We start from the raw sequence: 16,750 nt of genomic DNA on the forward strand, positions 1-16,750 counted from the left end.
GGGCTTTGAAAAATCTGAATGGTCTTGTCACTAAACAGCAGGTTTGAAAATCAGATAAAGGAAACAGAAATCTTATTAAAATTAACTTAGTTCATCATGTGGCTGCATAAGTATTTCTTTCCTGACAGGCTACAGAAAAATAGCATTTCTGTTAATCCTTGAGGATTTCTAATTTTTTGCATTTTAGTAGTCTCAAGGAAAAGCATATTTTAAAAAGTGTTAAATCACTCAGATTTTGTTTACTGAGTCCCAAGCCTTTTCTTTTAAATATTAAATGATCTGATTTTAACCACTAGATACAACATTGAGTTTGATCAAACCCTCATGTACATTATCAGTTAGGAAAATTTTGATTTATTCTTTTACAGAAAATTTTACTGAACACACAAATTCTTTCACCAGACTTTCATGTACAGGCAGCCATTTTCAAGCATCATCCACACACTCACACAAATATATAATTTTGGGAAAAAATGAATGAACATTCCCTGATGACTCTGTCAGTTTCTTCACGGGTGTTGATGCCTGGCTATCACTGTCTACAAATGTAATGGTAAACCAGATGATATCATCCCACCACCAAACCCTCAACGAACCTGTAGAACCAAAGCAACAGGAGACACTTAACTTACTTGCAAGTAGACCAGAGTTGTGCAATAACTGCAGCACATTAATGAAATCAAACCCAGAATTGCTTCATGCCATGATTTCAAAACAAAGAGCTTCTTTAAGTGCAATGTAAGATTATGATGCTTTTCTCAAGAAAAGCATCATCATGAGACATAGTGAAAATTTAATAATGACCTGTTATTCACTGGCTTACACTTTTCTGACACCATTTTGGCAACAGACGTTGGATTCACCAGCACAACAAAAACTGTTTCCAGTTCTTTAGTAATACCAGCACTTTCAGAACTAGGTAGCAAAGGTAGCATTTTCCTACTGCTTTTATATGAAGTCAAGCTTTCAAGTTCCCAGCCTTAGTTACTGTTACACCAATCTTGCCCTGTTTTTCATAATTATTGCAAGATCTGCTGGCACCATGAAATGTGCTAAAAATAAAACAATTGTATATGTGCTACACTCTTTTTTTAAACTTTTTTTTCTGCAAATCTCAAACAGCACATATAGTTTTCAGCAAAATTCAGATGATTCAAGTCACTACCTGGAAGCTGCAGCACATCTGGACAGGTTACGGCTCAGGGCACAGAGCAGCTATTCAAAAAAGGAGAAGCACACCCACTATTTAATTTTAGACCATACAAAAAGCAGAGATTTGTCCATAACACAGGAATTGGGATGCTTTAACCTCCTAGAGCATGAGCACAAGTCAAACTACTAACACCAGTCCATCCCATTCCCCAATTTTCCCTAAAGGGTCAGGACTTGAGAAGAGGAAGACACATCCTGAAAAACACATGTGAAAATTAGCAACCACTGGCCTGATTTTCAACGGCAGATACATGCAACACTTATGAAAACAAACAGCAGGGGAATAAAAAAGGAGTATTTGCATCATGCCAGTTATGGTCACAGGACTGACTTTAAATTCAATTACACTTCAGTATAAATGTTTAAAATGAAGTACAATACTGATGCCATGCTAAAACAACAAAAAGTTTTTAAGACCATGGATAATTTCCAATTTACTCTGTTTCCATAAATTGAATAAAATTTGGGAAGTAAGAACTTTTCCTGACCTTAGGAAGTGCAAAGTGTCTCCATTTATCTTGAAGCAGTGCAGTAATGGTAACAAAAGATCTTGGTGGTTATTTTTACAGTCTGCAGCAAATAGAAACTCTGTGTGAGAGCACAGAGCATAGGACACAGGTATCCATAATGGATGCACATATGCCTACCAATGACTCAGAATGTGGGCATGAGGTGGGGCTGGGAAGAGAAAAGTGTCAGCAAGAAAGCACAAATAAGATTTATAGCTTTAAAAGAAACTATTTCAAAATTTTTAAAAAGGAAATTGAAGGTAAAATATTTCTGAGTGTTACTGATGTTTTTGTCATGTGTTCTGGATTTGTCTTAAATCCAAAATGAGCTCTAAATTTTTGCAGATTCACATTGCCTACACCTGGAATTACTATAGGATTTTGTAAAGTTTTCAATCCACCTACTGATGATTATTGATGCAATGAATAAACACCTTAAATCTCTTTTAATGTAAGGATTGTAATATAAATGAGAAGAAAATAAAAAGGATGTAAACTGAAGGTCTTTGTTGCTTTACTGGATAATTCTTTAATACCTAGAATTCTATTCATATATAACATAATGAAATCAAGGGCTTGACTTCAAAAATAAAAATTCATCAGTATTCCTCCAGCATTTCTAAAGCAGTGCTCCTCAAACTCCCATGTCCTAGGGCAAAAAATTCAGAGAAAGCAGACAATACGTGATACTGTATTCTCTCTCTTGGCTTGGGTTTGAATTGTTTGCCTGTACCAAAGAGCAACCCTGAAGGGTTTCATGGGAAATCTGCTAAGTCTCTGTCTTAACAGCTATCATTCTATAGGGGTGAGATACAATGCAGATCAAAATATGCAACTGATATTGCAACATCTAAATGGCATCGGGTATCTGATTTTATTACAATGCTTTGGGCCATAGCTTTCATTTGCCAATCATTGCCTAACAATTAAGTAGAACATAATTAAATTTTAAGAGTCTAAGAAAGGCAAATCCTTGAAAAGGAAATATTTTAACATGGTTGGCAAGGTGTGCAAACATCCACTGTGTGGGAAACACGTGTGGCTGACAGTACAGACACTGCTATAACTCCTTGTAACAGAGGTTAAAATCTGTTCAAAAATACTTGCAATTAGATGAATAAAACTGGCAGAAATCAGCAGTCTGCCAGCTGTTGGGATTTTCAGCTATTTCAGTGACAACAGAATATTCTTATAAATGTAAAACTTCTGTGCATTCCCAGAAAGTACATAAAGCATGTAATGGTTGAAGTCAAACTACCTGCACATGCAATGTTTGTCTGTGTGGTTGTGCTTCTTATTTTTAAACACATTTCTAGGAACTGTAAGTGAACCACTTACTCAAATCGGGACACAGAAAGAAAATTGTTCCTAAGTTCAACCCAAGCTCTGACTAATCTTCCCTCAGATAAAGCAACTTATCTTCCTACAACTGCTATAAAATCCCATTGCATGGTGAATCTTATCAGAGGTGACATCCAATGACGCTGTATTTCTCACTTATTTGTTTTAAATTAACTCTGCTAACTTTGTAGAGGAATAACCAGTTGACATTTCCTTCTGTAGTGTTTTTTGAACCAGTAATGGTGAAACTGTTTTATTGTGAATTAGTCTCTCCTGTTCAGTCTCCTGTATCAGAAATGCCTCAGTGGGTTGATTTCAAATAACTTTCTGAAACAACATGCACTTTCAATAGATATACTTTTTTTCTTTTTTTTTTTTTAATTATGCATGACTACATAGAGGGAATTGTCAACCTTTTGGAGAGCTACTTTAGGGAAAACAGGATGCACACTGCTGTGAAAATGTTTCAGATACTAAGATGAGCCAGTCACACCATGCCTACAATCTGTGAGTATGACCAGGCTTTCAAGTTTCTGCACCTGGCAGATGATGCCCAAAACTTGAAAGTGTGGATTGAGGCCTACAGAATCACATACTTAATATCTTTGCAGGGATACCCAGGACTCTGAAGATGAGCTGTAAGCAATTTCTGATGGTTTTTACTTCATAGTCTCAGAGGAACACTGATGTTGGATTACATAGCAGGAAGAAGGCAAAGCAGTACACTAATATATCACATGAAAAATTTATATATTTGACAGAATTGTAATAATAGTAAGACCAGATCTTCAGAATCTTAAGATATTAATATGGCAATAATGACTATAATATTAAACATTCATTACTTACCAAATATCAACAATGTAAGATAGATTCATTTATGCAACATCCCTTGCAATAATGATGGGAAATTTGCTCTTTGTGTGATTTTTTTCTTTTCCTTTCTTGCCTCTATTTCAGAATTCAGTCATATTTAATGAACCACAACAGAACAAAATAATCATGTGGATGCAACTGTGAGCAAAAACAGCTCAAGGAATTTCTTGAAAAAAGCAAGAAATACAGAAGAGATTGGCCGCGGCTGAGTCCCCACATCTGGGAAAACTGTATCCTGCAGTATGCTCTCTTGTCCTAGCCTCTGGGTACCCCTGAACTATGACTTCAGCATGCATCCAAAGGAGGTGTTGTTCCCCAGATAAAGTGGTTTCCTTCAGAGAGGATCTCACAAGCAGCAGCTTGGACAGCATTCCCACAGAGCCCTGGCATGGACAGGCATTGCACTGGGGTTGCATCATTTGGGAATGGTCTCCTACCCATCAGCTACCGAGATCTGAGATGACCACACTCTATCTGTTCTGTCTCCTAGACTCTCTCCTCTTGTTCCAGCAATGGGGTAACTTGGCTAAATAGACTTCTGGCTGAAACCAGTTCTGTTCTTCTGACCTTCTGCAAACTCCACATTCACTTTAAGCTAGTTTGTAAAATGCAAGGTGTAAATCTCACAGTTCTTGCTTGTATTTCACTTCATGCTCTCATTTATACAAATATAAGAACAGCACAATGGTCACATTTTCCATTGTGTTTTGCCTGGGGAAAAATAAATGTAACAAAGGGGAAAAAATTGAGGAGTAGGCATATAAAACATTATTTCTCAAAATCCTGCTACAAGTTTGTGTATTAATGAAGGCATAAGAACCTTACAGGTGAGATACATAGTCTGCCACTCCATTTCCCATTTCAGACTTTCATAAATTTCATAGCACTTTATTTCAAAGATTTTGGTTGATATTGAATTAGAGAAAAACAAAGTCTGCAAGTTTTAGTTTGAGAAAGTAACACTGATATATGTTAATATATCTTGAGAAATGTTAAGAATTGGTAAAGCTTTCTAAATTTAACAGCTTTGAAATTTTGTAAATTGTGGAGATTTATTTATTTATTTTTCTGCCTTATTTTTACATTAAAAAAAAAAAGTTGAACTCATTCATGGAAGATAGCAATACTTGTAATCTACTTTTTTCTCAACACAGCATAAGCCACAAGGGAGCATATGATTTAATGATGAAAAGATGCTTCTGATAAGATAATAATTTGCTCAAGGAGAGATCTGAGTTGTGAATGCAGCTGTTCCAAAAAATCTAAACCCACAGGCAAGAAATTACTTATTTTTTTGTACAAGCTATATCCATAACTACTTAGATAAACTGGTGGCAAACCCCAGAAAAGTACATCAGATAGAGAAGTGAATAATCAGGGCTACTTTGAGATTGAAAAGGAAAAAAAATAAGAGGTGGTAAAGATTACCACAAACTATTGTTTCAAAGACTGAATCAAAAAGAATTCGGTAGTCAGATTGTTCCACACAGTATCTTACTTCATGAGTTAGTCACTTTAGAAAAATATCTTTTTATATCTTGATTCTGTTCATGTACATGATTATTTCATTCCCATGTGTGACAAGTCGTACAGCACTGACCTGGATGGCCAAAACTAAGGGCATGCAGAAGTGGTCTCACCCTCCAGTTATTATTTCAGATGTCTGGTGCTGCTTTTAAAACATAGTTTAATGAAGGGAACTCCACTCATATTTTGGTGCGGTTGCACTACTTTCATATCTTAGTGTTGGCTAGCATTAGGAAAGTGGCACTAGAAACATAAGGCTAATATGGCTTGTTAGCCCTGTAAGAACCAGACAAAAAACCTCTACATATTTTCATATGCACTGATCTGTATTAACTGGTCAGTAGCATGTTCAATATCATCATAATTAACTGAATTTATGTATCTTGTAACATCAGATCTTTTTCAAGGGGAAAACACATGTATTTAAGTAAAACAAAAGAAAGGTATTACCTGACAAATTTCTGATATTACAGACAATATTGCTGCAAATGCATTTGTGCTAGTGGACTGTAATGCCCACATTTACCCCCAGTGATGTCTGACTGCATGTAGATAAGGGAACACCTGCATGGATCACTTAGCAAGATCAGTCTCGCAGCAGGGAGAAAAAGGCAGTAAGAATGCATGTCTCCAGGACACTGCATGCTTTCTCTGTTGAAACACGCAAACTAAAAAGCATGAAATGATCTTGGCTGCTCTATAGTACACAAATGTCTGAGTAAGTCCTTTTACATTGGCCATGGTACCTTGCCATTGGTTTTCAATGTGCAAGGCAGATGATCCTGATGACACCAGCCAGCCTGTGTGCTTCCCAGCAAGGAGCAGGAAAGTCACAAGCAACACTCTGCTGACTTTTTCTATTGAGATATTCTCATGGGTTTGGAAATTTTGCATTAAATGGATGTAGCTTTGCAATAAATTTTACACGCTTATGTCTTTCACAGGCTTCAACTTACCAAAAAAGCACCAGAAAAGCCCTTAGTATTTCCAGTGGTACTAGGTTGACCAAGCTTCTCTTGCACTGAAAGTGTTTTAAGAGATTAGTCTCCAACCACAGACATGAGAAAAGGAAATCTGGCAGATGTTGACTACATCTCTATACACTAGATGCGGAAGAGCAGCTGCTACAGTAGGAATTGCAGAGTTTTCTTGTGAAAGTCAGTGGCAGATGTCACCATCTGCTTCTGCCTTCTCTATGAAATAGAAGCAAAAAGGAGACTAAAAGCTGATTACAAAAAAAAAAAAAAAAAAAGGTGACAACAAAAACCGTAACATCAAAAGGCACACAGGCATATTTACAGTGAGTAGGGTAAACCCTTACCCCCCCCTTCTCTCTGGCAAACCTGAGACCCAGATGCACAATAAAAGCAAAGAATGCTCCCCATTCTATTTAAGAAATTATTTCTTTTCATTTTAATCTTACTACATGTACTTTGACAACATTCAGCCTGCAATCTAATACCTAGCCATTTCCACCCTGGCTGAAAGAGATCACAGAAATGAGCAGTTGTATCCTTTCCCTCTGGCTATACAGCAATGGTCTGATGACAACTACTTTACCAGAGCTGGTATCAGACACACAAAAATTCCCTACTGAATGATCTATGCAATGAGGTCATGTGTGGAGGCAAAGTATTACTTAGGGGGAAAAAACCCAACAAAAACCAAACAAAACTTTTGTTGCATTATGTCAGGAAACATGCTGTACGTGTTTGTACATCTTGGCAGATTAAGATCAGATGAGGCAAGCAGTGAAGTGGTTAACCAAATCAGAAAATTATCTCAGACATCCAAAGGCACATCTTGTAAACCTGAGACAACTTCTTACACAGAACTGAAGAGAGACAACAGTGAGGGCTTGTCTGGGACGAAACAAATGACACTGACAACAAGCAGTTTGCTTTCCCACTCAGAAAATGAGGTATTAGTGAGATCCAGAGCCCAACAAAAGAACAGGAATCTTTCCAATGAGGTAAAGAAAAGGTTTGGATCAAGCCCCAGCTTTCCTGAAAACTAGACTTGCTAATTGCCTCACTCTTCTACTGTCAAAACCGTCAGCTCACGGAACAGAAATATCTTTCCAATATTGCTATAGGGCAAACATTTCCACACTGGTAACACTGGGAGTCTACCAGTATTCAGCTACCACCAGCAACTTGACAGCCTTCACCTCCCCCATTGGGTATCCCATCACGTTGTTCTGAGGGGGAGGGTAAAAAACCAAACATTACCCTGGAGAAGTTTTTTAGGTTTTCTTTTGTTCATTTTTGAATACAGAGACTGCCTGCAGCTACTGTAGAACATATTGCTTTTCAGCTTGTGTCATACTTAGAAAATAAAAAAGCTTCAGAAACGGAAGATCCCATTCACCTTGGCATGACCATAAATCACAAAACTCTTGAGCTATACCTGGATAAAATGGATGAAAATAACTGAAGAAATTAGCTTTAGCAAAATATACTGCTAATACAGGTCTTTTTCCCAAAGGAAGCAAGTCATGCTTATCTTACATTACCAGACTATTACTGGAAGTACTATGCCAGACCCTCAGCTGGCATAAATCAACACGACCCCACTCACTTCAGTGCAGCTGTGTTGATTTATGGGAGCTGAGAAGTACAAACTGGTCAAAAAGTGACTATTTCAGCTTACAAAACTGTAAAGGTGACTAAGTGAAATGAGAGGTAGTATGTATAATATAAAGAAAATAATAGAAAGTACTACAGAAAGGCTCAAAGTAGATGTATATTTTATTAAGATTAGTCTAACACAGCCACTAATTTTACTTCTTATGAAATTTTAGATAATATTTTCTGCTATTACATACACATGTATCTCTGGAGTATAGACCCAAGTACTTGTGCAATTTAATAATGCTGTACTATTCCAAAATTAAGATATAAGGCTCAGTGGATTCAGCCAATCTCAAATTTATCACTGGTGTTTTTGTAAAGGCACTCTGATTGTCAGAACATGAAACATCATACTTAAAAGGAAGCCCACACAGCGAACTTAAGTGCTCAGCTTTACACTGTGGCGTCACTTCTTAGAACTACTCCTGTTACTGTCTTTCTCTGAGAGAGCAAGATAAAAGTAGAAAACCAAATGTTCCCAAGTCCAACACTTCTCTCAAGCCTTTGTAATTTTGAGAAATATGAAACCTTTTATATTAGACTTAAGCACTCTTTACCCTTATGAACTCTGTGCAGACTTCCCTATTATTTTACAGGCTACATGAGATTAACTACTGGTGCTCCTTTCTGAGTTTAAGCTGGAAAGGCTCAGAGGAAGAATTGGCATTCTGAAAGAAGAGGCGTAGATTCCTGATCTCCTTTTATAGGAAAGCAGCTCTTGAGATTAGGCAGTTCTCATTTTCACTAGGCTTGTGCACTGCCCCAGCACTAGAGTATCAGAACATAATATAAAGAGGGATTGTGGCAGATGCACTTGGCCCCCTTCTTCAAATTAGCAGTACTTTGGTACAGGCTCCAAAGGATGTAAACACCTGAGCTGCAGGTTGGCCAAGAGCTCCTCCAGGAAATCCACAAAGGGTCGGACTAACCCAGGGTGCATTGATGCTTGGAACACATGGATAGTGGGTGGTTTTTCCAAGACTCAGTAAGTGAAGAACAAAGACAGCTGAGGGTCCAAAGGGTCTCCTACATATCTTCCCCATCATGTGCAATTCAACTTTATCCCATAAACATGACAGTCTACTTGAGCCTGCTTTGAGCTCTCGCTGCAAGGCAGCATGGCTGCGTGACAGCGACCCCCCCTTGAGTTAGGACACCTCTCAAAATTGCTCCTTGAGCCAGAGACACTTCACTAAAACTTTGGCTAAATGCAGTTTCAGTTCTGTTTAAATTACAGGTTCGCTGCTTTGCTGTGCCTTTCCCCTTGATCTGGGATTCATCCCAGGACTTACCTGAGACTGAGGTATCACATTGGAGATACCCCTTATTCACAACAGATGCTCAGTAAGTTGCTGATAGCATGCGAAATTAATACTAATGAATTAAAAAATTTAGTTTTTAGATATAAATAATTGTAAAGATCTGAAACGAAAGACTGAACCAGCTGCAACTAAGCTGCATCAGGAGTTTATAAACTTGACTCAATGGGTCTCCCTTACACTTCAGCACTTTTAGTCTCTGTGGGAATCATTCTAAATTGATTCTAACTCAGTATTCATTTGTATGTTTCGTCCATGTAGTAAGTAATAGAGCAAACCTGGCTATCAAACTTTGTTAAGTCACATTTTTATAAATTCATATTAAACCCATTTTTGCTAAAACCTTTGTCATGTTTTTTTGAGCAACCCTAAACACTTATTTACAGATCATGAAGCAAACTCTTTGCAATTGTTTGTTCAATTCAACATCAGTGACCAGCTTGGCAGAAAACTGCAATTCACCATCTTTCAACATGAGTACTCATATTTCAAATACTTCTATATTTGATCACTGCCCACAGTGCAGGCTCCAAGGCATGAAAAATGCATTCTGTTCATCCTTATCATTGCCTTCCAGTGTAGGACATTTCACAGATCCCTGGCTGCAAGGAATATCAGAGTTTGTCCCTTCACAGTTTTTTCCCATAAATACATTTTGTGTAAGAAAGTTGCAGAAATTTTCAAAAATATGATTTAAAATTCAGGTATGCACTGTCTGCCAGAAGTGGTCAGGTCTGTCCCTCGCAAGTGGCATTGCTGCAACCTTCTGCTCTGCTCTGATTCCTGGGCATTAGATTTTGTGTGGACAAGATGCAAATAATACTCCATCAATGGGATGCTGCATTTGATGCATTCAGTGTAGCCCTAAACCAACTGAAATAGTGGTATATAGTATTGGAAGAAAATATGTATTGATTTTTTTAGGTATTCCCAATCTTTGAAATCAGTATAAAAAAAAGGCTAAACCATAAAGCATCCTTAAACTTCTATGGATCTTTCCAGCTTTGCATAGGAGTTAGAAATTCCAGTTAAGTCCTCTTTTCCTCCTGAAGTGCCTTTGCAATCTTCAAAAATATTAAGAAAGTGATGAATGGCTATCAAGAAGCAATCTCAAAACTACTATTCTATTGTGTTCCAAACCTTTTCCCACAAAAACACTATTCAAATAACACTGGTTTGTGGTTACAGTTGCTTTCATGGCAAGTATTCCTGCTAAGGCAAAAAGAGTTGACTGAAACCATTTCTAGGACAAGATTCCTTTTCATGACATAAAGGGTCCAAAACTTCACCCAGCAAACACAATGAAAACTACAGCCTGAGACTTCAAAGCACAGACTTGAGTGCTCCATGGGGACATTAAATGTGTTGAAAAGAGACCTTAGATTGGAAACCCTATTGCAGTAGTGTTAAAGCAGGAAGAAACACCAGAGGGATCAAAACAGCAATGAGTACTGAAGTTTTCCTCCTTCAAAATGGCACAAGTCTATACCAGAGCATCAGAAACAGTACGTGTTCATAAAATTTTCATCTCATCTTGTATCTCCTTGGAGTTACTAGAAATCATGCCAAGCTAATATTTTATATTGCACATTCTCACATTTTTACAATGGTCAGAATGTTTTGATTACACAGTGATAACTCAGAGCAATCTGAGCATTAGTTCACAGCACACTATGAATACACCTCAGTAAACTCTTTAATAGAAAGCAAAGTATTATGGTTTCTAAATTAAATAATCTAGTGAATATGATTCCCCTTTAATTTTGAACTTGTGCTTTATTTGCTCCAGTGAAGTGATACACCAGCTTCCACCACCAACTACTGTAAATGCTGCCTAGCCACTGTATGATGAAGTTTCACAGCTGTGACTCCCAAAGACCAAAATGAATATTTAAATCCTATTGACATGGACTCCTCTTTTCTCCTCTTTTTTTTTTCTTTAAAGCAGAGTTGAAATTATGGTCTGTTTTATATAAGTACCATATAAGTATGATTAAAAATCTTCCATTTTGTGCCAGGCTATAATTTATATAATAGCATTCCTGTAAAACTTGAATTTATTTTTCATTTAGAAACTGACCACAATAAAAGGCTTCTGCACTGAGAATCCAGTTTTCTGTGTTAATTTAAAGTTTAATTTTAGAGTGTTTTCAACAGTCACAATACTTAAAGGGCAGAGGAAAACTGTCATTGTAAAAGAGACCTCTAATCAACCATGGAGTCTTACTCAAACTAAACAGCAGCATTAATTGTTCATAAAGCACTGCAAGCGGAAAAGGGATGATTAAGTGGAATTTAAGCTGCATTGCTATTAAGGATTAAACTGAAAGGCATTTTGAAGCCATGTGTTAAAAGCCATCTTGTAAAACAGTATGAGCCATAATTCAAAATTTTTTTCAAAATACACCAGGCTGTACTAATTAGTCTTATGAACTTAGAGCATCTATTATTTCTGCCTCTTAATTTGACATTTACACAAAAATTAAAATCTTGAGTAAGACACACCTGAAACTGCATCTGCTATGTAGCTGCCCAAATAAATGTTTAGAAAACCTGCCTTTTTTAACGTGCCATATTAACATTTTTGCCTTTACTTATTATCAACAGGGACATAAAATTAGATATCCAAACTTCCCTTTGGTGTTAGTGAGCTACAAAATGGAATATGATGTGTGAAGGGGAAAGCTGCTGTTCCTGAGCTCTGAGGCTCTGAGACTGCCAGGAGGGCTGCACCAAATGCCATGGGTAGGCTGCAAGTCATGACACCTTCCCTACAGAATTCTGGCAATTTTAAATTCTGGCAAGTTTAAATGAAACCTGTGGATGCATTGTTCCATTTTACCAATCAGATATACACAAGGCTGGAAACAGTTTCACACATCTTTTCTAACCTCTTCTGGGGCTCTCATGATTGAAGAGGATGCCATTCACAGCAAAGAGATTGTAGGCTTCTCTGAAGTTCACCACAATCCAGTAGGCATACAGTTTTGCTGCCCCTGTAAAAATAATTTTGAAGTGTTATTGTATAAATGCTTGGCTATACACAGCTCAGACACACACACAAGTCTCTGTCACATGCAGGGTGAAGTCCACATTTCAATAGCAATGTGCTTTAGCATTTGTAGTTCCCTATATGTGTCAAATTTTATATTTAAAAAAAATAAATCAGCCCAATAAACAGTAGCTGAATGGGAAAATACGCATATTCTGAGCAGCCTCTGAACTGGCCAGGAAACATCGGGGCACTTTCTTTCTTGTCTTCTTATACACACTCAGACACAGCATTTTTTCTTCTACAATATAATTAACACGGTCAGAGCGTGTGAAATATGCCACTGTAGTGACCTCTGTTAATTAAAAAAAAACCAAAACAAAACCAAAATTACTTTGGAGGAATAAAAGTGAAAATCTCGTGCCTTAACACCCAAATTGATTTGAAACTTTATCAGCGAAATCCTCCATGATTATTGCTTTAATAAGTGTTTCAAATTTCATACGAGTTCACGAAGAAGATGTGAGCTCTTGGGAATCTCTTGTTTAGGCAAAAAAAAAAAAAAAAAAAAAGAAAAGAAATGAAACTTTATCACTTCAGTGGTACCTCACAACCCTTTGTGAAGGAGCAGTCACCCTACCCCCCCTTCCTCAAGAGCTCTTCACCTCTGAGCTGAATGAACAAGGCCTTGTGAAGTGAGATGCTAATTTCCAACCCCCAGGCAATGGCAGCAAATACTTTTTATATAGTAATTCATAAAGGTATGCCTCTCAACATGTCTAGTCACTTTAGCTCTATCATCATTCTAATCTCACATCCAAATGACTTCAGCCCTGAGACATGAGCAGGGAGAACAGACAGACACTACACACACACACACCATCAGCGCTCCTCACCGTAAGGCGATCTTGGGTAAAAAGGGGTGGTCTCCTTTTGCGGGATTTCTTGCACTTTTCCAAAAAGTTCACTGGTGGAGGCTTGGTAAAACTTCACAGAGTTGATAAGGCCACAGGTCTTAATAGCATCTAGGAGCCGTAAAGTGCCAACCCCATCAACGTCAGCAGTATATTCGGCTAGGTCGAAAGAAATCTTGGGGAGAAAAAGAAATAAAAACCCACTGATTTTACTAGGGCAACAGAACATGCCAAAATCATGTACAACCAACCAAAGCAATACATCACTTGCCACAGATGATCTAGACATTTCTGTACAGAGTAGATACACAGTTTACAAAAGTACCCTCAAAGGATTTCTAAGAATAAATAAGTAGTTCCATAAATAGCTGCACCAAATGACTGGTGTTCCCTGGGATTATTTTCCCACGTGAAGTAAGGGGTAAGCCTCCCCATGGTGGGAACATTATCAGGCCCTCTCTTATCGCCACAGCTGCCCGTTTCCACAACAGTCACTTGAGCTTGATATCTTTGACACACTTGAATTTGGTTATAATTGCCCAAAATATATTTTTAAAAAGTAATAGGACAGAGAGCATGACAGCACCAACATGTAAAACCCCACCTCCTTCCCACAAACTTTAAACAAGGTCCAAGGTGTTGCAATTTAAACAAACATCAAATTTCAGAGACGAATAGAAATACCTGGTATCAAATGAGACTCCCAGCGCTATCTGACCAAGGTGTACCAGAGCTGTGGCTTTTGCACAGAGCTTAGAGAGATCATTAAATGTGACTGCAAAGGGTTGGAGGTATGAAAAATACCCTGACATCTCCAGCTGACATATCTTCAAGGTATGATAATAAAGTCATGCCCACTGGTGGGCCAAGATTCCTTTTTCTCTCCCCACTCCAGTATTTATAGTTGCCTTTACAATCAGTTTGTCTTGTGGCTTATGCCACAATCAGTGCTCAAGTCTAAGCTTCCACACTGTTTCAAAAACACATTAATTATTTTCTTTGCACTTACAGAAGAAGACAAGAAAAAAACATCTGGAAAAAGTAAGCTGAAGTTAAGAGGTGTGTTGTGACCAGTTCAATCTGAAGACAGGAAGAAACATGCTCAGAAGGGAGCTCACTCTTTTTTTTTTTGGAGGTACAGGCTGTTTTTTTGAAGGTTCCAACAAATTTCCTGGACTCTGAAGAATTTTTTCCCACCAGTGTCCATCCCAGCAGCATGTTCCTCCTTCCTTCTACATCCTCTCCCGTACTCAGGGATTTTGCTTATGCCAGTTTTTGAAAAAAAGTTCCCTGTTTATACTGCCAATGTTATAAAAAGTAAAGGTGAATGGGCTTTTAGGGCAGTCTCCTTCATGGTCCTGACCCAAAGAATTATTCTACCTATGTCCCCTGTGGCTGATTCAGACTGATATCACTCTATTCATTCCTCCTGTTTAGCCACTTCCCCTATTCAGTAACCACTGGAGGTTTAAGGCTTATTTACACAGCAGATGGAAAAAAGAAATTGATTAATTTGCATTTTCACTTATGGTTAATTTAATACAGGCATGAAATGATCTAAATTGTGTTACTGTGCTCCAAAATAAAAAGGTTCACACACAGTTTTGAGCTGAAATAGGTAAAGATATGAACAAAACCAAACCTTCATTTTCCTCTTTTTTAACCAAAAGAGAAAAAATCACAAAAGGCAACTTGATACTTTGTTTTATTAACCTGGTATGACCCAGCTGAAATTGAGCACCAATCTACCAAGAAAGGCTGTGCATTTTTTGTTTTAATCCATTTGGCACAAAGATGATAGCCACTTAAGTCTCTCAACTTCAGTGTCAGAGCAACTCTTAGGAAAGCATCTTAATGAGTAGATGGTACAGTCAATAATGTACTAACCAACATAAAACACATAAAAAACAACATAATAACTGTTGAAGAATCCAGGAATTCACCTCTATTAAGGCATTGTTTCCAACAAATAACCTACTAAAAACATCACCCTGAAATGCAAATTTGCATCAACTGAGGCACTCTAGGAGATCCCAGATAATAAAACTCTTAAACCAAAGGGAGCAATGAGGCCACAGCAGCAGCAGCCCAGGGAAATGCTCTCTCTGGCTGGTGTAGAGACCAATTTCACAAGAGATGGTTTTCCCTATTGCCTGATGAATGACCTCAGTCCTCACCTTCAGAAAACACTCCCAGGGGAGTGAGGTAATTGTGCCCCCACGCTGACTGGGTCTGAGTGTCCCCAAGCAGAAACCACCAGTTCTGTGTCTGTTTTGTAATGCAGACTGCTGTTCACCAGGGTCAGGACTCAGACCACTAAATACATTTCATTTTCGAGTGCAGGTTAGACAAAAATGGTATTCAGGAAAATGGTAAAAAATGGTTTTATCCACTAAAACATCCAACACCAAGAACTCTGGACTCTTAAGACACCCTTTGGAAGACAGGAGCAGCTATATTGCAAATACAGATAAAAGCAACCCAAATTTTACTTTTATTCTAATTCAAAGTTAAAAATGCAAAAGGGTTTAAAAAATACTAAGTATTAATTGATTTAGGGTACAGCAAGGATAAAATATAATTACAACATAATTCCCCTCTTCTTATACACTGTATTTTGTTGAAGACTAGCAGAAATACCAAAAAAAAAGGAAAAAAGAAAAAAAGAAAAAAAAAAAAAACAAACCAAACAAAAAACCCAGACAAGGGCTTCAATAAGAGGGATGTGCAAGAGAAAACAAAGTGCATGCATAGCACACAAAAAAGAACTGAGTTATAGAAACCAAATATAGAGCCAGATTCCATAGAGATTACTCTTACAAATATTCTTCACTGAGCTCTGTGGGACTACCTGAAAGCATAAAAATTTCATGGATATTCCTGTAAAGATAGGTGTATAAAGGCTAAAACCAAGTCATACTTTATGAAAGATTAAGCAATTATCCAGTAGGAAAAAAGAGCTGAGCTAATACCTAGACATGAGAGTTTTCTAACTGCCTAATTTATGACAACTTTCTTAAGTTTCTGAATTAGGAAGATTGTCTTCCTCTACACCCATAAAGACAGCAGTGAGTCAGAGCAGAAAACATAAGAGAGATGCTCTTGATCATGCTTTGGAGAACCTATTATAGACACTGATTTTTTAATTGAGCTACATAGGACAGATGCTCCATTCTTTCCCCAAAAATCCAAAGCTATCTCTTACTCTCAACAAGAGAGTAAGACCTGCAACAACAACTTGTTTTGAAGGAAGCATGGAGTTTTTGTAATGGCTGGACTAAGGAAAAGAAGATTCTTTACCTGGCAGAAAATTTAAATGTGAAAGTTTTCTCACCAGGTATTGAAGTAATGGATCCAACACTTTGGCCTTTTTGACAGGTTTTTTGTGCCAAAGGGAAATCATGGAATACAATCAAACAGAAATTGT

At 37.6% G+C, this 16,750-nt stretch overlaps 1 protein-coding gene across 1 annotated transcript in view; it reads right to left on the minus strand.

The window, feature by feature from the left end:
- The window catches only part of GMDS (GDP-mannose 4,6-dehydratase), a 407,496-nt gene that overhangs the window by 240,447 nt on the left and 150,299 nt on the right, over nt 1-16,750 (minus strand). Inside the window, exons 5-6 of the mRNA XM_064705379.1 lie at nt 13,306-13,498; nt 12,309-12,413 (exon numbers count right to left, since the gene is read on the minus strand). Of these exons, the coding sequence (XP_064561449.1) occupies nt 12,309-12,413; nt 13,306-13,498 (298 nt within the window). The remainder of the gene's footprint in view (nt 1-12,308; nt 12,414-13,305; nt 13,499-16,750) is intronic.

Source organism: Zonotrichia leucophrys, chromosome 2, assembly GCF_028769735.1.
Source record: "Zonotrichia leucophrys gambelii isolate GWCS_2022_RI chromosome 2, RI_Zleu_2.0, whole genome shotgun sequence".
NCBI classification, from domain to species: domain Eukaryota; kingdom Metazoa; phylum Chordata; class Aves; order Passeriformes; family Passerellidae; genus Zonotrichia; species Zonotrichia leucophrys.